The sequence below is a fragment of the Ornithorhynchus anatinus genome, chromosome 6 (assembly GCF_004115215.2).
Source record: "Ornithorhynchus anatinus isolate Pmale09 chromosome 6, mOrnAna1.pri.v4, whole genome shotgun sequence".
NCBI lineage: Eukaryota > Metazoa > Chordata > Mammalia > Monotremata > Ornithorhynchidae > Ornithorhynchus > Ornithorhynchus anatinus.
In genome coordinates, this window is record NC_041733.1 from 36,620,519 (window position 1) to 36,646,006 (window position 25,488).

The window sequence follows — 25,488 nt, forward strand, 5'->3', positions numbered from 1 at the left end:
TCTGCACATAGAAAGTGCTTAACAAATACCAATATTATTATTATTAAATATTAAACTGAGGTTGATATTACTAATTACCATTACAGTGAAATGATACAGAGAAGTCACTAAAATAATTATTATGGAAATTTGCTTACCAAACAAGAAGAAATGTTATTGTCATGGAACATAATTGTCTTTAGTTGGATTTGAGGAGGAAAATTTTCTCATTTTTTAAAAACTCTTTGGAAGTCCAAGCTTGTACGTCGATTTCCAAATGAAACATTCTTGGTGCTGTATTAATTTCAGATCATTTATGTACAGGTAGGACAAAGATGAAGCAATTTGCAAAGGGTGGGTCACAGGCTTTTTATTCAAAAGTTTTTGTGCAGTTTTTCCTGTTTTGTTGGGGCATATTATGATGATTGACAAATATTTAAGAAATTAATGACATCCCCTCAGAAAATATCAAATTGTAATCACAAAGATCAACAAATGTCTAAAATAAGGAGAAATGATTAGATCAGGGCTTCTTTTCAGTAGCCACTTTCCTTAAAACCTGCATATATGAACATTGTCAAAGACGAGTTAATTTTTCAATCTACTACATACAGCCGTGTGTTTAAAATGACTATCACACTGAAAGGCATTTTTCGAGTATAGTCAAATATAGAGGGTGAGGGCTGTTCTCTTACTTGTTAAAACTATTGATTCCAGAACTTTAGCCAGCCTTCAAGTGCCAGGCTTCCAAAACATAGGTATAATCCCCCCCCCATTCCCACCCCCTAGGCGTTTGTAGACGTTGTATTAGCTTAGATGAATCCTAAAATTCATTGTGGATTGGCTTAAATTATTCTTACGTGGTATACTCAGTCGATATATAGGAATTCATTTTATTTTAAATCTTCAAGTATCTGTTGGGAAAATCCAAAAGTTTATATAGGCAATATAGCACTGTTAGACCTAGTCACCAATCTATACAATCTAAATTGGAGAAAGTAGATGAGGTACTGCTTTTTCAAACAAAAAGCATTTACTTATTCATGTAGTTTTTTTTTAATTTTTTGTTAGGTCTCATTCAATGCAGTCCATGTCATTGTTGCATAATATGTTTTGTATTTTAGCAGAAATTGTGTATTTCCTTTGACGTATTGTGCATGCAATGGAATTGACCTTTTCGTACTTTATTTCAGGATAGTGGAGATTATCCACTCACCATGGCTGGACCTCAGTGGAAGAAATTCAAATCCAGTTTTTGTGAATTCATTGGAGTATTAGTCCGGCAGTGTCAATATAGTATCATATATGACGAGTACATGATGGACACAGTCATTTCACTGCTTACTGGATTGTCTGACTCCCAAGTCCGAGCTTTTCGACATACTAGTACATTAGCAGGTCAGCATGTAGAAATTTCATCTATTTTCAGGTTTTGTTGTTGGAAAAGTTAAGGTTCATTTGTTGAAAGATGAAAAATTCTTATAAAAAAAAAATCTACCAACAGATTCTAATTACATAGAGAAAAAGATAAATAGTGTCCTTTGGTCTATCTTCAAATAGCATGTATACTATTCTCTTATGTGCAATAATAGTGTATTGGGGAGTATACTTTCTTTTGAATATGGATCAACATTTTTCTTTCTAAAGAAGCATTTCTCTGCCTTCACAAATACTATCATTCCAGGACTATGAAGTCCTACAGGTAATTACCCTTTCTATATACAGTTTAAACCATTATAACAGAAAGCCCTGATTTCAGGCTGGATTTAAGAACCAGTTTTTTCTCTCCAAGTGCAGTGGCTAAGCATCCGAGACTGGGTGCCCTCCTTCTCAGCCCTCAAAAAATGGGAGAGGGCTACATTGGTTTGTGGCTGTGGGGCAGTATTCTGTGGCTTTTTGGGCTGGGATGTTTTTGCCTCCTACTGGGATCTAACAGAATCTACATATTCTCATCTTATGTAACTAAATCAAGCCGAGCTGTGAGATTGCTGATGAAAAGAATTATTGATAAGTAAAGTCTCTTTTCAAACTGATTCTGAGAACACAGCTGCTATTTTCTGGCTTTTAGGAGACATTCAGTTCAACTGTAAAATAACCATATAATATGTGAAACACAGGTTTTGTGTTCTTGAAGAGCCAAGAACCTCAAATTAAGGAAAACTCACACAGTTAAGGAAAACTGACAGTGTGAATCTGTGCAAATAGTTTCTTCCAACACTGCATTATGTTTTTTCTGTGCATGCTGTGTTGAGTGAACATTTCCCAATTCCCCTGCAGTACTCTACTCAAAGTGTGTAGTGAAAATGTCTATAATGAGAGAATCAGCTAGTAGTAGTAGTTATTGAGTGCCTACTGAGTGCAGAGCACTGTACGAAATGCTTGAGAGAATATAGCAGAGGGAAAAGATTCAATCCCTGCCCTCATGGGGTTTACAATTTCATGGGAAAGTTTCAAAGTATTTATGAAGGTGGGTGGGCCGGGGGAGATGAAAATGGGAAGTGGGGATAGATGGGAACCACTTTGCTAAAATACCTAGAACGAGAAGATCCACCAGTGCAGTCACTGGGAATAAAAGAGATGTGCAATCTGGCCTGAATCTGAAAGGAAACTGTCTGGGAACTTTGAAGCACAAACTCTGATACACATCTGTTAAAATATAGGATTTTCAGTGGAGCTACATTTGAAAAGAATCCCAGAAATTGAAATAGTGATATAAAACCATAAATTAAGAATTATGAGAGAGAGATCTCAAATGTAGAAAACTCATAGCATGGCTCCATTCAAACTCATACCTTATTGTAGTGCAAAAAGGTAATGAGTCAGCCCTTTAGTTTCTTCAAAAATATACTTTTCCTCTTCTGCCGGTTCTCATGCCAGCCTTCAACAGGACCTTTGGTTATGATCAACACACAGCTTTCATCAAAGACTGACCATACTGCAACCCAGTCTAAAAGATGAAAAAGTGAATAAACAAACATTTAAAGCATTAGGTGCAAAAATGTTACGGACAGGGCGTAGAGGGTGAGAGGGCATAGGTAGTGCAGTCACAGTTAGGGAATATGACTTGGTAAGAAACTTAATCCTGAAAACTGTCTTGGATAAAGTGGGATTACAGGAGGACTTTGTAGATGACTTGAGCTGGGATCCGATAGATTGATTGAAGTCCCAGGTGGGGATGGTACATGAGGCCGCGGCCTAGAGAGATGAGCGTGTGTCACATCAGCTTATTCCGTTGGAGCATTGAGTGCAGGCTGGGTAGCTGCAGGTTAAGAGGACAGATAGATGATCGATTGATAATATTTATTGAGCACTTACTGTGTGCAGAGCACTGAACTAAGCTCACAGGAGGGTACCATACAACTGAGTTGGTAGATACATTCCTCGACCACAGCACCTTTGCAGTCTAGAGGAGGTTACAGTTTAGAGAGAGGGAGTTAAAGAAGAGTCTTGTAGTGTAATAGTCAAGACTGTTGAATGGCAGATGAAATGAGTAACCATCGTAAATTTCTTTTAGGAGGGGATGGGTGGGAGCAGAAAATTAATTTACGGAGATGATCTTACTGTGGAATGTAGTATAGATATGAGAGGGATGGAGGCAGGGAAATGATATAGTAGTCTAATCAGGAAAAGAACTGGTAACAGGCTGGTGGGTGTTGGCTGGATCCTGTAATTATTGCGGTGAAATAACTGGCAGAATTTATTGACAATCTGAATATGAGCAGTAAAAGATAGGTGTTAAGGACTGTATCTAGGTTGTGTTGTTCTGAGACAGTAAGCGTGGTCATGTTACCAAAAGAGATGGGGAAGTTCAGCAAGGAAGTTGATTTAGCAAGGAAGAAGAGGATTCCCGTCCATTAGAGCATAAGGCCTTTGTTGGAAAGGGGCTCGACTCTTAGTTGTTTTTCCACTTTCCAAATGCTTAGTAGTACAGTGTACGGCAGCCGGTAGGCACTCAGTAGTGTCTCTTTACTATGCCACAAGAACTACTAGTGCTGAGGAAATTCCACCTTTCTCGTTGATTCTGTTGTAACGTGTAGGGGAAACCACATTGAGAAATATTTTGGAGGTGTAGTGCCAGATCGGTGTGGTTTAAGCTTTTGATCCCAAGGCACCATCTGCCTTGGCTCCTGTATGCTAGCAAGGGAGCAGCTTTACAGATTATCTTGCCAAGTCCACCTGGTGATTCTGACACAACATCCATTTTATTCCTTGCCATTCTAGACTTCAAGTGAGAAAAAGGGCTCACTTTATCTTAGTGAGTCCCAATCTTAATAGCAGCTGCGCAAGACGCCCTTGTGGTAGACTTGAGTTTGGGCCTGCCTGGCTCTGCTCGTTGGCCCTGTTGTGGGAGGAAGTGTATCCATTGAGTATAGTACCTTTGAGGTTCAAGTCACTCGAGTCCTTTTTAAATGCTTTAATGAAAAAACACTTTTGTGGTATTCTTTACATTTCTCCTTTCATTTTAAATAGGGTGGCCTAGTGGGGAGAACACAGCCCTGGAAATCAGAGGACCTGGGTTTTAATCCTGGCTGTGCCACTTGTCTGCTGGGTAACCTTAGGCACACCACTTAAATTTGCTGTACCTCAGGCTCCTCCTGGGTAAAATGGGGGAGAAATACCTGTTATCTCTCCCACCCCTCCACCAAGACTTTGAGGTCCATGTGGGACATGCACTGTGCATTTCGTGTCTACCCCAGCACTTAGTACATTGCTTGGCACACCTAGTAAGCACTTAAAACTTACTGCTATTTTTATTATATTAAGTCATTCTTAATGAAGCCTGCTGCAAAGGTAGCACTGATTGCTTGAAAGAAAAATCATGTAATACCAATAGACAGAACTGATAGCAAACATACAGAAGGGAAATGGACCCTTGAAAGTTACTATTGGCTCATTTTAAAAATCAGTCAACATTTTTGCCAGTGGTGATTTTAATGTTTTCTAAGATATTCCATTATTGTATGTATCGCTACACATTTTAAATTTGGCAGAAAAAAAATGAACATGCTAACTTAAGTTTAATTTTTGTCTTTTTATTTGAAAAGGATTTTAAGAGCTTTCTTACTAGTAAATGAAGTTTTGAACAATGCACTTCTTAATATTTAAATTTGGAATCCCCCTGATCTTCACTTCTTGACTTTCCAAGGGGGTAAAGCTGTCAGGTAGAGTAATTTTCCACTCCTACCATCCCAGTACATCTGTTCTAGTTAAATAGATAAGGTCAATGAAATAGAACACTTCAAAGTCTAAAGATATTCTGCTACTCTTTAATGAGAGCTGAGGTTGAAATATTTGCATTCATACATAGTTTCAGTGAAGCCAGTTAGATTTTCAAAGCCATACCCATCAATTGTAGCATACTGCTTTTTTTCTCTTGCAAAATCTTTTGCTTTCATCAACTGTTGTTCGTAGCATTATTAAGCATTTACCTACAGATTTGATTAAGAGTAGGATAAAATTTAAAAAAAGTCGGTTCTGGAACTAAAGACCTTTAAAAAAAATAATTACCCTCCATTTCATAAATTGAGAACTCTGGTAGCTGTGAAATCACTCCGCATTTCAAGATGCTTGCTCCTCTTTGGAGTAACTTTTCTGAAAAAAAAACAAATTGAGGGATTGCAACTTGAATTTTTAAATGCTTTTCTGGTAGTAAAACACAAAACTATTGACCATCTACCTCGCCTTAGAGGTACTAATTTAATAGGAAAAATCAGTAACCTAAGTTGGTGTAATTTTCCTCATACCTTCCTAGAAAGCAGCTTTGCTTTCAAAAATTGGGAAGATTTCATGCAGCATATTTTGCCTATGGTAGCTTGGTTCATTGCAAATGGTTATTTCCATCAGTAAGCATGTGAGAATCAGGAAATCTGGCTGTTTTCCATGATCTTGATTTCACCCCATACATCTTTGTGACATCTGAGAGTTAAATCTTCCCTTCTGCTTTTATAGGTGGCTTCTTAAAATGAGGAGAGGATCCCGAATAGCCACTGTTGGAGTGACGAGCCTTTAAAAATACCTTAGTGTGGCCAAAATTCATAGGTTCCCTGAGAGGAGTGAAAGGACCAGCAACTGATCTGCCTCTGTCAGTAGCAAGTTGTTCAGAGATAGTCCTGTTTTGCTGTGTTGTGGTGGACATGCAGTCTCAGGAAAATTAGATGAGCAAACACCGCAAAGGTCAGAACTGCATACGCATGACATTCAAGAAGAAGAGCATGTGATCTAATAGAAGCAATCTGGTCCATAAAGAAAGCTGTCATTCAAGATTTTTCCATTAGCTAAATGCCGTGAATGGAATACTGACTCTTCAATCCTTCGTTTGGTCTTATTGCTTCCTCACCCTACTTTTCTTTTTAATTATACACTATTCCCTTCTATTCAGAATACTTAGTAGGGAACAGTGGAGATAGGTAAATTTGGAAAGGAATTCCAGCACCTGATAAACCTGCCAGTTCTCTGATTCTTTTATGCTTTGTCAAACTTAGTATGACATCTAAACTTTAGACTTTAATTTAGCCAAAAGTTTTCCAAAAAATGAACCTCAATATTTTTTTTTGCATCCAAAAAAAGGTATTGAAATTTTCCTTTGAGCTGTTAGATTCAACAGGTACTTCTTTATTAACAGTTGCAGCTTGTAACAATTTAATTAATTATATCCGTATTTATTTTTGGAAGCTATGAAGTTGATGACAGCTTTGGTGAATGTGGCATTAAATCTTAGCATTAACATGGATAATACTCAGCGGCAGTATGAAGCAGAGAGGAATAAAATGATCGGGAAGAGAGCTAATGACAGGTTGGAACTCCTTCTGCAGAAAAGGAAAGAGGTAAGAGCAATAGTAAATTGTTAGTCTATCTCTCCGCTCCCTCTAGACTGTACGCTCGTTTTGGGCAGGAAATGTATTTGTTATATTGTACTATTCCAAGTGCTTAGTACCGTGCTCTGCACATAGTAAATGCTCAATAAATACAATTGACTGCTAATCATGAGAGGGGAAAAAAAGTAATGTGGTGCCGAATTAGTTGTATAGAAAATAATTTTTTAGGTAATTTTAACACATTGGTCAATTTGGACAGTTGGTGATGCAGGAAGAAAAATAATGCTTCTTTGCATCTTTTATCTAATATAAATGGATATTGGACATTTTTTCTTCCTGTATTTTAAAGCTGAATTATGTCTCTAACTCATGAGGGCATAAAAGTGTTAAGAGCATGTTTCAACATATTGAGTTTGGCAGTGGCATACAAAAATTTTTGATGGTCTGCCCTCTATTTGAAATACCTTATGAATTGCAAAACAGTAATAAAATCCATCATCATTTGTCGATTAGTAAACTAACTGTTATTTTGGCTAGGCACATCCAAAATAAGATAGTACTTCCTGGCAATAGCAGGGTAATGTTTGGATATGGAAAATGCCTTTTGGTTTCTTTACTTTTTTTCTTGTTCTTTAGAGGAACTGTTGCTCTTTAGCCTTTTTTCTGAGGATACCCATAAGTGTATCTTTGTGTCTTGCATCCTAAATTAAATTAAGAAAAGAGGGTAGGTAAATGAGTTTTTGAGAGAGAAAATATTTGATAATTCAAATTCATTTGAATTCAAATATCCTCCACAAGTTCAATAAGAATGTGGCTTAGTGGGAGTCAGAGGACTTGGGTTCTAATCCTGGCTCCCCTATTTGTCTGCTGTGTGATCTTGGGCAGATTACTGATCATCTTTGTGCCTCAGTTACCTCATTTGTGAAATGGGATTAAGACCGTGAGCTCTATGTGGGACAGGGGCTGTGTCCAGTCCAATTACCTTGTATCCGCACCACTTGGCCGTATGTAATTTTGCACAGATTGGGTTTGGCTGTCCATCCACAGCACCATGCTTAGTAGAGTACCTGGCACATAGTATACGCTTAACAAATACTATAAAAAAGTTGAACTTTCCATTGCTTATTCATTTTCCAATCTGAAAATTTGACTTAGGAAGTCTAATTCATTAGGTGATATTAACTCTGTTTAACATGCATTCATATAACACAAAGTAAATTTGCTTTGCAAATAGTTTTTAGAAAATATGCCAGCTCACAAAATTTTTCTTCCTCCACTCAATATGGTTAATTTTGTGCTTGGTATAGAGAAGAGTTGCTATTCATTTTCTTATTCCCCTGATATACATTATGAAGAAGAACATAATGAAACATTGTAATACTTTTTTAATATTAATATCAGTATATAATACTACAGAGCAAACAACTCCCTTCAGAAACATTGAAGTAATTTTCATCAACCACCATCTAAATATTTAACAGCCTGGTCAGACATTCTGGGTTATTCAGAGTTACTTGCCTATTTATTAAGCTGCCTTGCCTCAGAAGTTACAATTCCACCAAAAGGCCAAAACTGTTTGGAATTTTCAGAACATTTGGTGTGCTTATCTGTAAAACCTTACAAAGTAGAAATACTTAGTTCTGATAAAATTTAGCTATTGATTTTTATGTTCTAGTTGCAAATAGACATTTGCCTCCAGAAGTGAAGTATCACTCTATTTCTCCACATAATGCTGTATTCTTTTAAATTTTCAGCTTCAAGAAAATCAAGATGAAATAGAAAACATGATGAATGCAATATTTAAAGGGGTTTTTGTACATAGATATCGGTAAGCCAAGCCACTTTGCCATAAGTAATTATGCATAGATTAGGTTTTGCTGTCTTAGTTCAGTGAGCAGATTTCTAGTTTATGGTGTTGAGACATCAGGTCTCTAGTACTGTCTTCCCCAGAAATTTGTTTTGTGACTATGGGCAAGCTGCTTAGCTCTTTACCTTACTTTCTACATTTGGAAAGTGTGGATAGCTTTTACATCCTCCATTTCACACAAGAAAATAGAGAGGAAATCTAAAGTAATGCATGTGAAATAACGTAAATCCTTTTAAAGATTTTATTTTTATGAAAGATATTTTGATCATATATCAGTATCCTTTGAATTTGCCCTTTAGTGATGCAATAGCTGAAATCCGAGCTATCTGCATTGAGGAGATTGGAATATGGATGAAAATGTACAGTGATGCCTTTCTTAATGACAGCTACTTAAAATATGTTGGTTGGACTATGCATGACAAGGTAAGAATGATGTCGAAGTCATCTGAGTTTGAAATGCTGCTAAAGCATTGTCTGATGTATTTTATTAAATGATTCCTTATTTAACTGCCTTTTAGCCATTGTTTAGCTTACCAGATATGATCTGGAGAGTTTGTTTAGAAAAATGGATTTTTAGTAGAGACCTAGAGAAAGAAGAATAAAGGAAATCCTCATTAGGAGTTGGTCACCTAAGGTACACAACTCCATCCAATATGAGGGTGCTTTTCAAGATTTCAAGGACATCTAAAAGACTCATTGTTATTTGTCTCATTCCTGCACACTAATTGTATTGTTTTCTACATAGCTGTAGAATTCTTGCCAAAAAAATGTTGATGAGTTCATTTTCTTCCTTAGTCAGTGTCTTCTCTTACCTGTGTTAATGTAGCATAGTTGTTGGTAATGTCTCAGAAACTCTGGCCAATCACTTTTAATCTGCCACTCCAACCGAGGAACGGCAGAAGGTTGAAGGAGAGCTTCAGAGGTTCAGGGGGGTAATTCAGTTGGGCACAGGAGCACTGAATTAATATTGGCTCGAAAAAACCTTTCCTTTTCTCTCTATTTGTTCCCCCTCCTCTCCCTCCCCTTACTCCTCTCTTTTGCCCCTCCTTTGTTTCCCTCTTTTTCTCTTGCAAAATACTGCTAATGTTTTCCTCTTACCTTCACACTGCCCCTCTCTGATTAGGAAGGAAAGGTGGATTGCAGGGAAAGGAGCCAGGGAAAATGTTTCTTACTCATTACATAATTGGTTTTGTACTAAGCTGAGTGTATGTATCCCAGAATGGGAATTTGGCCTAGAACCTTTACTGAAATAGGTACATTTAAAAAAAAAATTAACCCTCATCAGTGCTGATTTGAAGCTAAGATAGGTTTACAACACGGAAGAAAATAATCATCAGTATTTATTGAGTGCCTACTGTGTGTAGAGTACAGAACTAGGCTCTTGGGAGCATTCAATAAAAGAAGTAAATGTTCCTTGCCCTTGGAGCTTTCAGTCTAATGGGGGAAAACAGTTGGACATAATGTACCAAATGTAGCAGGTAAAAGAGTAAGAGTAGTGCTGTAAATGATTATGTAAATAAAGCTCTAAATATTTTGCTGGGTAATTCAGATTTCCGAGTAAAAATATAGTGCACTTTGAAGATAAAAGTGAGAAATATAATCTTTTTTTAAATTTTATTTCAGCAAGGGGAAGTAAGACTAAAGTGTCTTACTGCTCTACAGGGACTTTACTATAACAAAGAGCTTAATTCCAAACTAGAACTCTTCACCAGTCGATTTAAGGTTAGTCTGGCTTGATTTTTGTCAAGAAAATTATTTTAAGCATAATGCTTTTCCACGATTGTCCCTCCTGTTTGGATTTTTAATGGTTTATTTTCTGTTCTTAGGATAGAATTGTGTCCATGACTCTTGACAAAGAATACGATGTTGCCGTACAAGCAATAAAATTACTCACTCTTGTTTTACAGTAAGTATCTGCTTCATAAATATGGGCAAAGACTTAATGATAATATGCAACTCTAAATTATTTGACTTAAAGCTATTCATCAACCTAAGTAGTTACTATTTCAGCCATTTTTCCCACTCAAGCACATTTGAAAACAGTGATCATTTGTCAAATATTTTGGGAATGTAACTTATTGGGAACACATTTCTTCATGTAGAACAAATCATGAAAGTACCAGAATGCTTTTAGATGAAAAATTGGTGGACGACTTAAAATCGTGCATCAGGAAATAGCGGTGGCAGGTTAGTAGTCCTAGGTCATAATAGGCTAACCCCAAAAGGTAATTCAGCTTGTTTAAAAAGATAATTTTAATATGCTATTTTAGAGTATTGATATTTTTTCAAAGTCCTCAAATTTGGGCCATCGAATAGGAGTAATTCTTTCAGAACAAAACAACCTCTAGTACATGGAGTAGTTTTCTTTCAGGGAAACTCTCTGGAAGTGAGCCAAAACATTTCTAGAGAATTTAATCTGGAGGACCACTTTAGATCCCAACAGCCTTTAATCATTTTGAAAATTATAAGGGTTTTAGGATACACCTACCTGTTTTAATCAGGCTACGATCGATTACCTCTGGCAAACCAAAAAAGAATCCTCATTCCAAGAGGACAAGGGAATTTTACCTGAAACATGAGGCATTACTAACACAACTGAGTTTTTAGAATTAGTGATAGTTTGAAAGCCAGTATATCTGCGCTGTGCAATAATTTCAGCTACAGTAGATCTGTAATTTGTATTTTAAATAATTTCAGAACTGTTTTCTTCCTGTCAGTACTACCCAAGCTGTTTCACCTCTGGAATGTTCTCAGTTATAATATTATTAACTTTAGTATGGGTAGCTCTGATTATTGTGTTACTCCACATTCCTTCCCAGAGTGGAGTCCCACTAACTTTTCCCAATTTTTTAAGTTTCTTGCTATTATCCTCCATAAGAGACTCCATTACTTCATATTTTCCTTGTTTTGTTGCCTTAACTTCCATTATATGAAAAGGCAGCCTTTGCGATTCAGTTTCCCCGCAGCTGCTCTCTAGGGACTTTCCATTTTTGATTCTGAACCTTCATTTCACCTTTCATTTCAATCGCAAGTGTTTGCGATTCTGGTAGAATTAGCCTTTAAATAATTTTTTGCTTTTTCCTGGAACAAGTAAAACAGGTTAAGGCTATTTAAAAAAAATTAAATTATTTGTATTGCTTTTTTGCACCTTTGCTTTTTAGGAGTAGTGAAGAAGTTCTGACTGCTGAAGACTGTGAAAATGTCTACCATCTTGTTTATTCAGCTCACCGGCCAGTAGCAGTAGCAGCAGGAGAATTTCTTTATAAAAAGTAGGTGAATTTGCATTTCTTGGAATTTATATTCATTTCTACAGGGTTTTCTTTACCAACATTACTGTAAAAGGTATATTTCTTCTTACATTAATAACTAAGAAAGCTTAAAATACAGTGAAGGAAAATTTATTTGAGACGTGGGCAGGGAATGTGTCTAACAACTCTTATATTGTACTCTCCTTAACGTTTAGTGTAGTGCTTTGCACCCAGGAAGTGCTCACTTTAATGCAATTAATTGATCACCCCTGTTAGCTTTAAGAACTTCAAACAATTATGTATAAATGTTGTAAACCCTGGAAGTTCCCAAAAATAAGTTTGAACAGCTATTCAAATAGAACAACGTTATGAAGGACTAAGCAGTATAACATTGAATCCATATACTTAGTTCTTCTATAGAGGATGGATTTCTTGCAAAATCCTACACTAAGAAAGATTAGTGTCATAGCAGTCACTTGTTTCACGCAAGCTGTGTCTTCTATTAAAAGCACAACCTCACCAAGCACCTCACATTGGCTAATTCCTCAGGCAGCTTTCCAACCAAAATGTGTAGTGAAAATACCCATTATAGCATCCCCCTTCTAGACTGTCAGCCCAGTGTGGGCATGGATTGTCTTTCTCTATTGCTGAATTGTACCTTCCAAGCGCTTAGTACAGTGTTCTGCACACAGTAAGTGCTCAATAAATACAAGTGAATGAATGAATCCTATGTCTTCTAAATCATTAGCCTGATAAACTTGATTAAGATCGTAAGGTAGTCACAAAGCCAGCATCTTTGTGCTATTGCTATAATTCGGACCAAAACTTTTTATTTTAAAATGGTATTGTTGAGAGCTTACTAATGCGCCAGGTACTGTACTAAGTGCTGGAGTAGATACAAGCTAATCAGTTTGAACATAGATAGTACCTTGTTTTGATGCCTGTCTCCCCCCTTCTAGACTGTGAGCCCATTATGGGCAGGGACTGTCTCTCTTTGTTGTTGAATTGTACTTTCCAAGTGTATAGTAGAGTGTTCTCCACACAGTAAGCGCTTAATAAATACGACTGAATGAATGATAATCCCTGTGTCTTGTGGGGCTCACAGCCTTAAACCCCATTTTACAAATGAAGTAATTAAGGCCCCAGAGAAGTGATTTGCCCAAGATGAAGATTACACAGCAGGTAAGTGACAGGGTCGGAACTAGAACCTACATTCTTCCGACTCCCAGGCCCCTGCTCCATACATTGGGCCTTGCTGCTTGTCTTTCATAAAAGACCCATTAGCAGCTAACGACCTCTTAGTGTTGGACCATTCATTCTGGACAGCCACTGATGACTTGCTAACATTTGTCCATTCACTCTGGGAATTCCCCGCAGCTACCTCTAAGAGCTTAACAAATGCCACAATTATTATTTTGAGGAGGAAAACTTAACAGTCCTTTAACAGGAGGAAAGAGTAAGGGGCTAGTTTGTAATTCTGGGTATGCCGGTAATGGTGTTTTTATGCTTGTAATCTTGATCTTTTTAGGCCATCCTCAAAATAGAAACCTCTGTGCCCCCATGATAATTTTAATCACCCCAACCAGGATCTTTATTACTGTACTAGATCCTTCCTAAAATATGGTGACTAGAACTTCAGGCAGCGATCTATATACCTGGATTTTGTCTTCTGCCCCCTTCTCGATCAACCAGTCAACCAATTAATGGTATTTATTGAGCACTTACTGATGACAGCAATTGATACCCAGTTGCTTGATTGAAGTAAAATATAAATACAATTCAGAAATGTTACCAGCGCCAACTAGATTTGAAACTAAATCCCTGTACCTTTGGTAATGTTTGGGATTCAGAACGGTTCTATAGTATTCCTTGAAAAACATGATCTGAAGCTTTAGAGCAAAGTAACTTTCTGTGCCTCCATGCTCCTCTGAAAAAAGAGGCTAAGAAATCTATTCTCCTTCCTTAGACTGTGAGTCCCAAATGGGCCAGGACTGTGTCCTATCTGCTTATATCCTATCTACCCCAGCCCTTAGAACAGTGCGAGGCACAGATTAAATGCTTGAGAAATGCCAGGGTCATTGATATATTATTACTAGAGCATATTCAGACCAATGTTGTGAATGCTTCTTTATAGTATACAGATGATTTTTTCCCCCCATCCTTAAAACGGTTTGGGTTTTGCTGGGTATCCATAATTGGAAATATTATTACCAGAGCATATTCAGACCAATGTTGTGAATGCTTCTTTGTAGTATACAAATGATTTTTTTCCCCCCATCCTTAAAACGGTTTGGGATTTGTTGGGTATCCATAATTTGAAATTTTTGGCAACTGGAAAAGATCTTTTCAGGAAAAATGATTTCTTCATAAATTTAATTTTAAAATGTTGTGCTTATGTCATAGGCTCTTCAGTCGAAGAGATCCCGAAGATGATGGAATACTCAAAAGACGGGGAAGACAAAGTCCAAATGCCAACCTTGTCAAGACATTGGTATTTTTCTTCTTGGAAAGTGAGGTAAGTGGACAATTTCTTGTTCTTCTTTTTACCACATAGCAGATTCACTTATTTCAGCATCAGATTCTAAGATTTATTGTTACTGTTGTCACAAATAGTAGATTCCCAATTGTCAGTTGTAATTGTGGGAAATGCATGGCATGGGTGCACCATAACCCCAACATAAATAATTTTTGTAGAATTGGGCATTTAACTTGCTCGGTTAGTATAAGGCATTATCTACTCATTTTTATTACAAGAAGTAGTATTTTTAACCAGCAGTGTATCTTGTAGCCTGACCTAGGCCCACCTAAAGATTGTCTGCAAACAGAATAATACTGGGAGAGGGCCAGGGAAGTTGCCGGAGTGCCAAGTTGAGTGCTAAATCTGAGAGTTGCCTGAATACTAAATTGAGTTGGACAGTGGAATGAATGGTGCCAGCTAAATTTGGACCTGCAAAGGCTTCACTTCTGGGCCTATTCCCCACTTATGGGACACGCAAACACAGCAGAAGTAAGGCCAGGCCCTATGGAATAATTACTTATTCATATTAATGTCTATCTCGCCCTCTAGACTATAAACTTGTTTTGGGCAGGGAATGTGTCTGCAAATTCTGTTGGCTCGTACTTACCCAAGCGCTTTGTACAGTGCTCTGTACACAGTAAGTGCTCAATACATACCACTGATTGATTGGAGGTTTCAAATAGAGGAGGGGCTGACTTTAGGGCTCCCTTAAAACCCGGCTATAATACCAAAGTTCACAATATTAAAATGAAGATTTTGGAGCGTTTAACAGGTAGTTCCTCGCTTTGCAGGCCTCTTGTATCTTGGTGCTCTTTGGCTAGTGAACTTCAATTGAGGGTGCCACCCAAGTGAATGTCTCAGTTTCTGGAATCATTAGTTCAGTTAGGAAAATTTGCCCATATTATGGGAGCAAGAAATGCATCCTGAAAAACGGTGTCTCTTCAGGTAGCATCCTATTACAGATAGTGAGAATTAATAGTTGGGCTGGGCTTCTGAGTCTTGTGAAGAATTGGTCCTGAAGATCAAGATGCGCCTAGTTTGGGTCCTCCGGTCATCTCCCCTCTGTCACAGAAATTGTTCCTGTATTCCCCAGCCCTAAGAGAGTCTAAGTATTTTCCCGTTTTAATTAACTGAACAAATGACTGGATGTGTTGATGATTTGATGATTAACTCCCTGACCCCTTTGCAAATCATGCCATGTTATCCTTCAAGGGTGTGTGAGTTTTTGCAGCCATCTGCTTTTGTTCAACAGAAAATGAAAATTCTCTAATTCATTTTGCAGAGAAGCCAAGGAGTTTAGAAAACATGCCAGCAAAATAATTTCTTGAAAGCAGTTGCTTCAACTAGTAATGGCACCCAGTGGTATCGGGCTATTGTCAGGGAGGACAACCATTATGCAGTTTCTCCAAGCATCTTCAAGGCAGACAGTTGGACTGAATGGATCCTAAGTCAGCACTTAGCAGTAACATTTGTAAGGGGCTTCTGTAGTTAAGGAAAATGTTTGATAAGCTTGTAAACTAGAAGTTTTTTTTTAACCTGTGCATTTTAAAAGCTATTTTTGAGGGTTTAGTTCTGATTTCCTTTAGTGATTGGATGACTGTCCTTTATTGGCGTTTTATAAAATTAATGTTTACATGAGTCCTGAGGCAGTATGATTAGGCGCAAAGTCAAGCTGCATATAAAATGGGCTAGAAGCTAGCAGCTGTTGCAGAACTTGCTTCCTCTGGACATTTTTCTCTTCATATCTATGACTCTTTAATGACTATGCTAATAATATTAATTGTTTCTAAAAATCAATTTATAATGAGTAAATCATGCACATATGTGATGTAGTTTTCCAGGAAAATTAATGTCAAAGCTACCCGTATATTTTCATAAAGATACTAATGTGTTCACCCCTGATGTTTTTGAGCCGTTGCCTCTACTGGTGGAAACAAATTAACATTATTCTTTTCAGTTGCATGAACATGCAGCTTACCTTGTGGATAGCATGTGGGACTGTGCTACAGAGCTTTTGAAGGACTGGGAATGTATGAATAGTTTGCTGTTGGAAGAACCACTCAGCGGAGAGGAACGTAAGCACATTTAAAATTTGACGTTTTATATCAGAACCTAAGCGCTGACTCACACCCACTCCATTACACTTCTGTACATTTCTGTATTGTTTCCCCCTTCCTGTAATCTGTCTTAGTTTCTATCTCTTACCCCCTGACGCCTCCTCCAACAGATTGTAAAACCTTTAAGGGCAGGTATCATATCTACTATCACTATTGTACTCTCCCAAGCACTTAGTACAGTAAGCACTCAAATATTTTTTTGATTGAAGTATAGTGCTGTGATTTCTAGAAGAGGCATGGTACATGACTCAAGTTTTTATTCTCTTCCAGCATTAACGGATAGGCAGGAGAGTGCTTTGATTGAAATAATGCTTTGCACTATTCGACAAGCAGCAGAGTGCCATCCTCCCGTGGGAAGAGGGACAGGGAAAAGGGTATGATGACTACATTTTTTATTTAAATTTTCGAGAGAGAATGTGTGTGTGTGTGTGTGTGTTTCAATCATAATAAAGCTTTGTTTTTTCATCTCCTTATTTGACAAATTCTGATGGTAAAATATGAAATTTTAAACTGACAATTTAATTGTGGGTACATTTTAAATTTGGAGGGAAAAATTGAAGGCTTCCTCTACTTCAGCCTCCTCCAGTGTTCCTTAAGCAGAACACTGTTTTTGTATAATATCATTTTGAGTAATTTGCTTTTTAAAGTAGCTCATTTTCCATCTTTACTATTGATTTCATGGTGCTAGTTTATCCTTATTAAAAAATAAATAAGGTATTTTGTGTAAAAATAAGAGAATGCCCATCTGGTAAGAGCTAAATAAAAACAGTGGCTTGTTTTAGCTTGTATTTATTGTCAAAATATTGCAGGTGCTGACAGCAAAGGAAAAGAAAACACAATTGGATGACAGAACTAAAATTACTGAACTTTTTGCAGTTGCTCTTCCACAGTTATTAGCGAAAGTAAGTTTTTAATTTGTGTGTCAAAATGTTAGGCTAGATAGTGGTTTTCTATATTCTTATGTCAAATATATTACTAGAACTATGACTACACATAACTTTTGGGTAAGCTTATTTAGTACTAATTTAACTTTACTTTTTTTTTTTTAAGTATTCCATAGATGCAGAAAAAGTGACTAACTTATTACAGCTGCCACAATACTTTGATTTGGAAATCTATACAACTGGGCGGTTAGAAAAGGTACAGTCGACTTGCATATAATAGCTAATAGTAACCGGTTCCTAGTTTCAAAGATGGGATATTTGATCCTTAAGGGACTGAAATTTGAAACTTCTCTAGTATATCCTCCAAATATGTGCTCTGAAGCTTTAATATCAAGCATTAAATAATATTACAGTATCAAATTGCAGAAATGGTTTCCCATGTTTGAAAGTTGGAAATACAGGCTTATTTAAAGTATGTTTAAAAGAGATGTGAATGTAAAGAGAAAGTGACCATCACTTCTATTTTTGTGCTGTGGAAATATCAGATCTACTACATAATCCATTTTTATGTGTCTCCTTAAGCTAGGTAGCCTCTTTTAGTTTGACGGTGCATTCACTTATTCCACAACTGCCTACTGTTTTGTCTTTTGGTATCTTTTGAAACCTCTTTTTTGTTGTTGTTGTTGTTGTTGTTTTAATATGTATTCTAGTTAATGCCATGCTGTTTCGTTACTTTTTACAGCATTTAGATGCCTTATTGCGACAGATACGAGATATTGTAGAGAAGCACACAGATACAGATGTTTTGGAAGCATGTTCTAAAACCTATCATGCACTCTGTAATGAAGAATTCACAATATTCAACAGAGTTGATATTGCAAGAAGTCAATTGATAGATGAATTAGCAGACAAGTTTAACAGACTTCTTGAAGATTTTCTTCAAGAGGTATGTAATACTGGTAATTTGTTTGTTTTTTGTTTTTTTACCTTAATTGGTTTGGTTTGTTAAACTTATCCCTTGAAGAGATCATGGATTGTGGAAACAATTCATAAGACTGTATATAGTGTCCATATGGCAGCCAATGAAAACTGGTCCTCTAGAACTAGTATTGGAGAAACTAAAGAATAATTCATAATAACTTCTCCCATTACTCAATTCAGGCACAGAAGCCCATCATATTTTCACTTGCATGTTTTTGACATTAAAAATCTCGTACTCTTTATTATTCAAAAGCTGCTGTGATTTCCACTCATTTTTTTACATCTGATAGAATCCCTTTTTAAATGAATGTTACATTTTATTTTGGGACAATGCATGGTGTTTTATTTTAGTTTTCTGAGGCTAATACTCCTGGGAATCTGTAAAATTCTTATCTGAGGGAGATTTAGATTATTACTAAATTGTTACTTGAAAATTTTGGGGTCACTGTGGGGCCAGTTTTTAATTAATAAAAGAAAAACAATGTAGCCTGTAAATTATTACAGTTCCCCTCCCATTTAGATATTTTGATCTTGGAGTAATTTGAAGACTCTCTAAGAATTCTTGTTACAATTTAGAATTTGAAAGTGTCTTGGACCCCCCCCAAAATGTTTTCATATTTCAAATTAGTCAAATCAAAATTCCTTCTATTTTTTATGCTGGGCATAACTGTTCTGTAAATGAATTAGAAAATAAGGAAAAGGGACATTACAGAAAGTAGATTAGAATAAACTGGAATCTTACCACTTCACCGAAAGCCACTGGTCTTGATTCTTTTGCTTTGTCTTTAAGGGCTGTGTCCTAACCCCCAGATTTTGAGTACCCAGTATCCTGGGTCAGTATCCTGGTGCAGATTCCAAATAATCATGTTCATTGTGCGCTTACTTTGTGCTGAGCACTGAAATAAGCACTTGGAAGAGTACAGTATAACAGAGTTGGTAGACACGTTCCCTGCCCACAAAGAGCTGTACAGTCTAGAAGGGAGGCAGACAATATAAATAAATTGTGGATATGTACTTAAGTACTGTGGGGCTGCATAAGGGGTGAATAAAGGGAGTGAATCTGAGTGCAAGGGTGAAGCACAAGGGAGTGAGAAAAGAGGAAATGAGCGCTTAGTCAGGAAAGGCCCCTTGGGGGAGATGTGCCTTCAGTAAGTCTTTGAAGGTGGGGGAGAGTAATGTCAGATATGAAGAGGGAGGGTGTTTCATGCCAAAGGCAGGATGTGGGCAAGAGGTCAGCAGTAAGATAGATGAGATGGAGGTATTTTGGTATTAGAGGAGAGAAATATGTGGGCTGGATTGTAGTAGGCGAGCAGTGAGGTAAGGTGAGGGGCGCAAGGTGATTGAGTGCTCTGAAGCTGATAGTAAGTTTTTGTTTGATGTGGAGGTGGATGGAGTCCCCGATTAGACTAAGCCCGTCAAAGGGCAGGGATTGTCTCTATCTGTTGCCGAATTGTACATTCCAAGTGCTTAGTACAGTGCTCTGCACATAGTAAGTGCTCAATAAATACTATTGAATGAATGAATGAGGAGTGGGGACAACTGGACTGAACATATGTGTAGAAAATTGTAGTACAGATTGGAGTAGAGAGAGGCAGGAGGCAGGGAGGTCAGCAAGGAGGCTGATAGAGTATTCCTCTCCTAGGTTAGGTGTCATTTACCGCTTCCTGGGTAGGGCAAGTAGTTGTAGGTTGTACCCTAGACCCCTTGGAGTCAGGAAGGGGCTGGGGCCATGTGGAAATGTTGGCTCTCCCTCTTGCTGCCCTTTTGGCAGCATGCCACAGCCCTTGTGGGGATGGCATTGTGCTTATCAAGCTGCTGGGGTGCTTAAAGGGGTTCTAGAGAAACATGACTATAAAATGTCCAAGACCATTACCGATACCACTTAAGCTCCATAGAGCAGTCATTCTCACCATTGTCACCCACCCCCTGCTGCTGTTGCAGCACATCCAACAACTAACTGTTCTGGCTGTGCTAGCCCATCCCGGGCCAGGATCCAAGCCACTGTCACTTGGCTAATACCAATGACTCCAGGTTGGAGAAGGCTGCGGAAACTGAGCTGCTCCCTGGGGCTTAAAGAATGTTGGCCGCAGCACCAGACAGCTTCCCCTTCTTGTCCTCTTCTTCCTTCTCCTCTTTCCGCACCTGGCCCGCTTTTTTTCCCTGATAAATACTGGCAGTAATGATATTAATCACCAGCTAGGTCCCAAGCAATGGACCAACTGTTGGGGTAATAGAATATTCAAGACAGGCTCTGGATCATGTAGGACTCACATTCTAAGAAAAAGGTAGGGTGTCATGTGTCCTGTTCCCCCCCCCATTTGAGGGATGAGGAAACCGAGTCACAAAGTCTAGGCCATTGGCAAAGCTGGGGCTAGAAATTGAGTGTCCCAATACCCTGGTCGCTCTCATTCTATTTGCCGTGTCCATTAATTCCATATTCTGTCCCGATCTTGTCCCTGGGCTCAAAATAGAAAGTTGACATGCTTCTCCTGTTACGACTCTGAAGATGGGTATATAGCACTTTTTTACATGAGACCCCTGCAGCACTTTGGTAGGAGACAATCTACCTCCACCAAAATTATATGAGAGAATTTTAGGAAAACACCACCTTTCATATTGTAAGGTGTAAGAATAGGCATCCAAGGGGAAAACAGGACCTGACAACCTAAATTTAATGTTTCTGTTGACTTAAATGTTTCAGAAAACATAGTTCCATAATGTCATTTTTGTCCCCAAACATAGCTAGATGTCATGTGGGGTTTTATTGTAGTTGGGATTTGGAACTTCTGATATTTGTTTTCATGATGTAGTACTGAAAGTCATCAAAAGTATCAGGAGTTTTTGTATATTAAGATGGTCATTGCTTTTACAGAACTGGTTCTCTTTGTAATGTAATGTGTTGTTAATACCCAATACTCTGTTATAACATTATTAATAGGGTGAAGAACCTGATGAAGATGATGCTTATCAGGTTTTGTCAACATTAAAAAGGATCACTGCTTTTCACAAGTAAGTTAAATCTTCAGGTCAAGTTTTATATTAAAAGGGTAGTTCACTTTTTTTTTTTTTTGGTCAGTCACTTTCCCACGTGGGGCTTGCAGATTAAGGAGGAGGGAGAACAGGTATCGAATCCCCATTTTAAAGGTGAGGGAACTGAGGCATAGATTTATAAAGTGACTCTCCCATAGTTATACAAGTGACAGAGCCAAGATTAGAACCCAGGTCTCCAACCTGCCAGGCTCATGCTCTTTCTCACTTGGGATTTGGAGAGAAAAGAAATATATTACATTGATTCTTTCATTCAGTCAGATTTATTGAGTGCTTACTGTGTGCAGAGCATTAAGCAATAATAAATCAGGCGGTTGTATTTATTGAGCACTTACTGGGTGCAGGGCACTTGACTAATTGTTTGGGAGAAGTGCAATATATAATAGAGTTTAGAAACATAATCCCTTCCCACAGGGAGTTTACAGTGTAGCTGGGGAGACAGACAATTAATTACAGACAGGGGCTTACTGGTAAGTACGGATATGTATGTAAGTGCTGAGTGGCTAAGGATGGGATGAATATCAGTTGCTTAAGGGGCATTGATCTGAGCACATATGTGCCAGAGGGAAGGGTTTAGGGCATGGGGTGTGGTGGAAAGGAGGACTTGGGGGAGGCATCTTGGAGGAGATGTCATTTTAAATTTTGAGTGAGTTAAATTTTGAGTTATTTGATGTGGGAAAAATGTCATTAAACAATTTATTCTGATGTGTCTTTGTGGGAAATTGTATCTTTGTGTAATTTTGGTGTCATTGCTAAAAGCTTAGAGTTATCAAAATATGACAATATTCACTTTAACGTTCAGACCCCTACACCTAATCTATTAAATTCTAAATTAATTAAGCTTTCTGTTTCTTTTTAGTGCCCATGATCTTTCAAGATGGGATTTGTTTGGTTGCAATTACAAATTGTTGAAAACCGGTATTGAAAATGGAGACATGCCTGAGCAGGTGTGTATCTGAAATTTGTGTGTTACAGAATGAATGAATAGTCCTGTCCTTTAATCGCAATCGCTTTTTTTTTAAATTACAGATTGTCATTCATGCACTGCAGTGTACCCACTATGTAATCCTTTGGCAGCTAGCAAAAATTACCGAAAGCAGTTCCACAAAGGTATGTTGTGCGCCGGTAGTGTTAGACAAGCATAGGTATATCATGTTAACCACTTAAAAGTAAGTCTTTTGAAATCTGATTGCTATTCATTGTTTTACCACCATTCACTGCAATTAAACCTGGCACAATTTTCCAAGGAGGACTTTCCCATTTTTAGTACATAAGTGATTCAGGTCCAAGAGAATAAAATGCCTTAATGTGATTTAATTTAAAAACAGAAACTATTTCATCTTTTCAAAAAACATGATTTTGTGATTCATTGTATTGTATGTAACCGTAATGCTTGTTTGTGGATGAAAAGATGGGCTCCATTTTTCTGCACTGCAGTTATGAGCGGTCGTAAGGAATATATCGGAATAGCATGAAGTTCTGAGGACAATGTTGTGAGGTCTAACAGATCAGCTTCCCTGGATTTGGGAAGGGAGGCTTCCATACCCATGCCTGCCCCTTGGGCTCAGGTAAAGTCCCTAAGGCAGGTCCTTAAAGTCAGCAGCACCAAATTAGGCATTACCTCCATGCTGCTACCCCTTTTGACATAAGGTCCACAGAGCTGCCAACTTCCTTCTCCAAGGTGGCTTTGGGTATGCAGTTGAGGGTCATTACCTCATCATTCCCTGGATCCCACTACTGCTTTCTTCAGCACCCTTGATAAGATATATACAAAGTAGAATGGAAGAGCTGGGGCAACATAGCTGCCATCCGGGCCTTTAATAGTTAAAAAATTGTAGTATTTAAATGGGACTACCCCATATTAGAATATCAATATTTGTTTTTAAACATTTTTTATGGCATTTGTTAAGCATTTACTAATCAGATTGAACACAGTTTAAGTCTTTATTATTATTATTATTTAATGGCATTTGTTAAGTGCATACTCTGTACCAGGCATTATACTAAGTGCTGAGGTAGATACAAGCTATCCAGGTTGATCACAGTCCTTGTCTGAAATGGAGCTCACAGTCTTAATACCCATTTTACAGATGAGGTAACCGAGGCCCAGAGAAGTGAAGTGACTTGCCCAAAGTCACATAGCAGACAAGTGGCAAAGGCAGGATTAGAACCCATGTCCTTCTGATTTCCAGGACCCTGCTTTGTCAGCTAGGACGTGCTACTTCTCTAGTAATCTCATGGTAAACTTTATACCATGTACATAATCCTTTCTAATCATTTTAATTTCAAAGTATTCCAAAGGCACGAGGCCTGACTGGGAGTCTGCAACAGAAGCACAGGCCATATTTCCTGCCAGCAAGGCGATTGCACGCCAATTGGGGAGACTGGCATAATAATAATTACAAACAGGTTTAACAGAATAAATAATCAAATCTGCAGTGGTTACACATATATTTGTAAGTGCCCAATGGGAGCATACATAAATATATAAATATAAGTGCTACAGATTGCAGGTGGTTAGTGCGACTCAGGGTGTTGGGAGTTGAGGAAATGGTATTTTAGGATGGCTTGACCATACAAAACTTGTAGTCTTTTGGGTTAGGAGAGGTTGACTATGTAGCCAAGTGGAGCAACATGAGTGGTGGGATGGAGATGGGAGAGTGGATGGGGAGTTACAAGTAGGTTACCGTGGGAGCAATGAAGAGATAGAGCTTGGGGAGTAGTGGTTGATGGCTTCTGTGCAAAATTTGGGGAGTTGGAGGAGAGCCTTAAAGCTGACTATGAGAAGTTTGTACTTGATGAACAGAAATGGGAAATCTTTGGTGGGAATAGAGGAGAGGGAAATTGTGAGATGAGCAACTCTTCCAGAAGATGATCCGTGCAGCAGTGGGTAATATAGATTGGAGATGGAAAGTGCGGAGACAGGAAAACCAACTAGATAATATCTATAAATTTTACCACAAGATTAAAATGAGATTGCTGTGATATAACAAGAGTTTGAACCTGTGTGGTAATAGTCTGGCTGGAGATGTTGGATAGGAGGGTGCTTTGGTTGGTTATAATATTTTTATGGGCCAAAAAATGACTTGACTCACAGTTGACATTCAGGGTATTTTCAGGAGTGCATGACATATAACTAAATGTGGACACACCCTAGATTACTGCTCGCTGATAGAACGTATAATCCAGCTGGGATTTGGGAAACCTGGGTTTCACTACTAACTCACCGAGTAACGATGGGCATGTGCGAGTAACTATGGGCATGTGGTTAACCTCTCTGTCTCAATTTCTCCAAATACAAAATTAAGTTAGTATCAACCTCCAACCCATTGTACCTCTTACAAGAATATATTTAGGAAAAATAAAATGATGGTAGTACTAGTGCTTTGAATTTTTAGGAAAAAAGATTCTAGATTGCATTATGTTATTGGAAACCTTTGAACATGATCCAAATTATCGTTAGAACATGATTATCCAAATGTCTCATTTCCAGTCTGAGGCTGGCTTGAATAACCTTATATTGTTCAAAATACTGTTTAACTGAACCAACAACTTAATCCTATGTGAGGCTAATTTAGCTGCAGGCAAAGGAGAAATTTAGATAACCAAATACGCTTGAGTTTGTTTATTTTTAAGACCCAAATCCAGTATTTTTGTATTATCTAATTTAACCTTACTCTTGTTAGTTCAGATAACGGAGACAATAATACAAATAATGGTATTTGTTAAGCATTTACATGTGCCAAGTACTATGTTAAAGCGCTGGAGTAAATAGATGCTGATTGTCAGGTCAGACACAGTCTCTGTTCCAAACGGGGCTCACAATTTAAGGTGGAGGGATCAAAGTCCTGATCCCCATTTTTCAGATGAGAAACCTGAGATACAGAGATTTGCCCAAGGTCACACAGCAGCGAAGTGACAGAGCTGGGACTAGAAGCCAGGTCTCCTGACTCCTAAACGATTAGACTGTAAGCCCGTCGATTAGACTGTGTCTGTCAATGGGCAGTGGGCAGGGTTTGCCAAATTGTACA

At 37.9% G+C, this 25,488-nt stretch overlaps 1 protein-coding gene across 3 annotated transcripts in view; it reads left to right on the forward strand.

The window, feature by feature from the left end:
• Positions 1–25,488, forward strand: part of STAG2 (stromal antigen 2) — an 85,049-nt gene that overhangs the window by 27,673 nt on the left and 31,888 nt on the right. For 2 of the 3 annotated variants that reach the window (XM_029067252.2, XM_029067251.2), the window contains exons 6-21: positions 1,173–1,377; positions 6,652–6,803; positions 8,549–8,622; positions 8,961–9,084; positions 10,285–10,383; positions 10,488–10,567; positions 11,823–11,930; positions 14,313–14,424; positions 16,385–16,502; positions 16,815–16,918; positions 17,354–17,446; positions 17,595–17,684; positions 18,171–18,374; positions 21,348–21,418; positions 22,317–22,404; positions 22,487–22,567. In XM_029067252.2, coding sequence (XP_028923085.1) covers positions 1,173–1,377; positions 6,652–6,803; positions 8,549–8,622; positions 8,961–9,084; positions 10,285–10,383; positions 10,488–10,567; positions 11,823–11,930; positions 14,313–14,424; positions 16,385–16,502; positions 16,815–16,918; positions 17,354–17,446; positions 17,595–17,684; positions 18,171–18,374; positions 21,348–21,418; positions 22,317–22,404; positions 22,487–22,567 — 1,803 coding nt within the window. Of the gene's footprint in view, positions 1–1,172; positions 1,378–6,525; positions 6,547–6,651; positions 6,804–8,548; positions 8,623–8,960; positions 9,085–10,284; positions 10,384–10,487; positions 10,568–11,822; positions 11,931–14,312; positions 14,425–16,384; positions 16,503–16,814; positions 16,919–17,353; positions 17,447–17,594; positions 17,685–18,170; positions 18,375–21,347; positions 21,419–22,316; positions 22,405–22,486; positions 22,568–25,488 lie in introns of those variants that run through there. The other variant, XM_029067253.2, reaches the window with a different exon arrangement.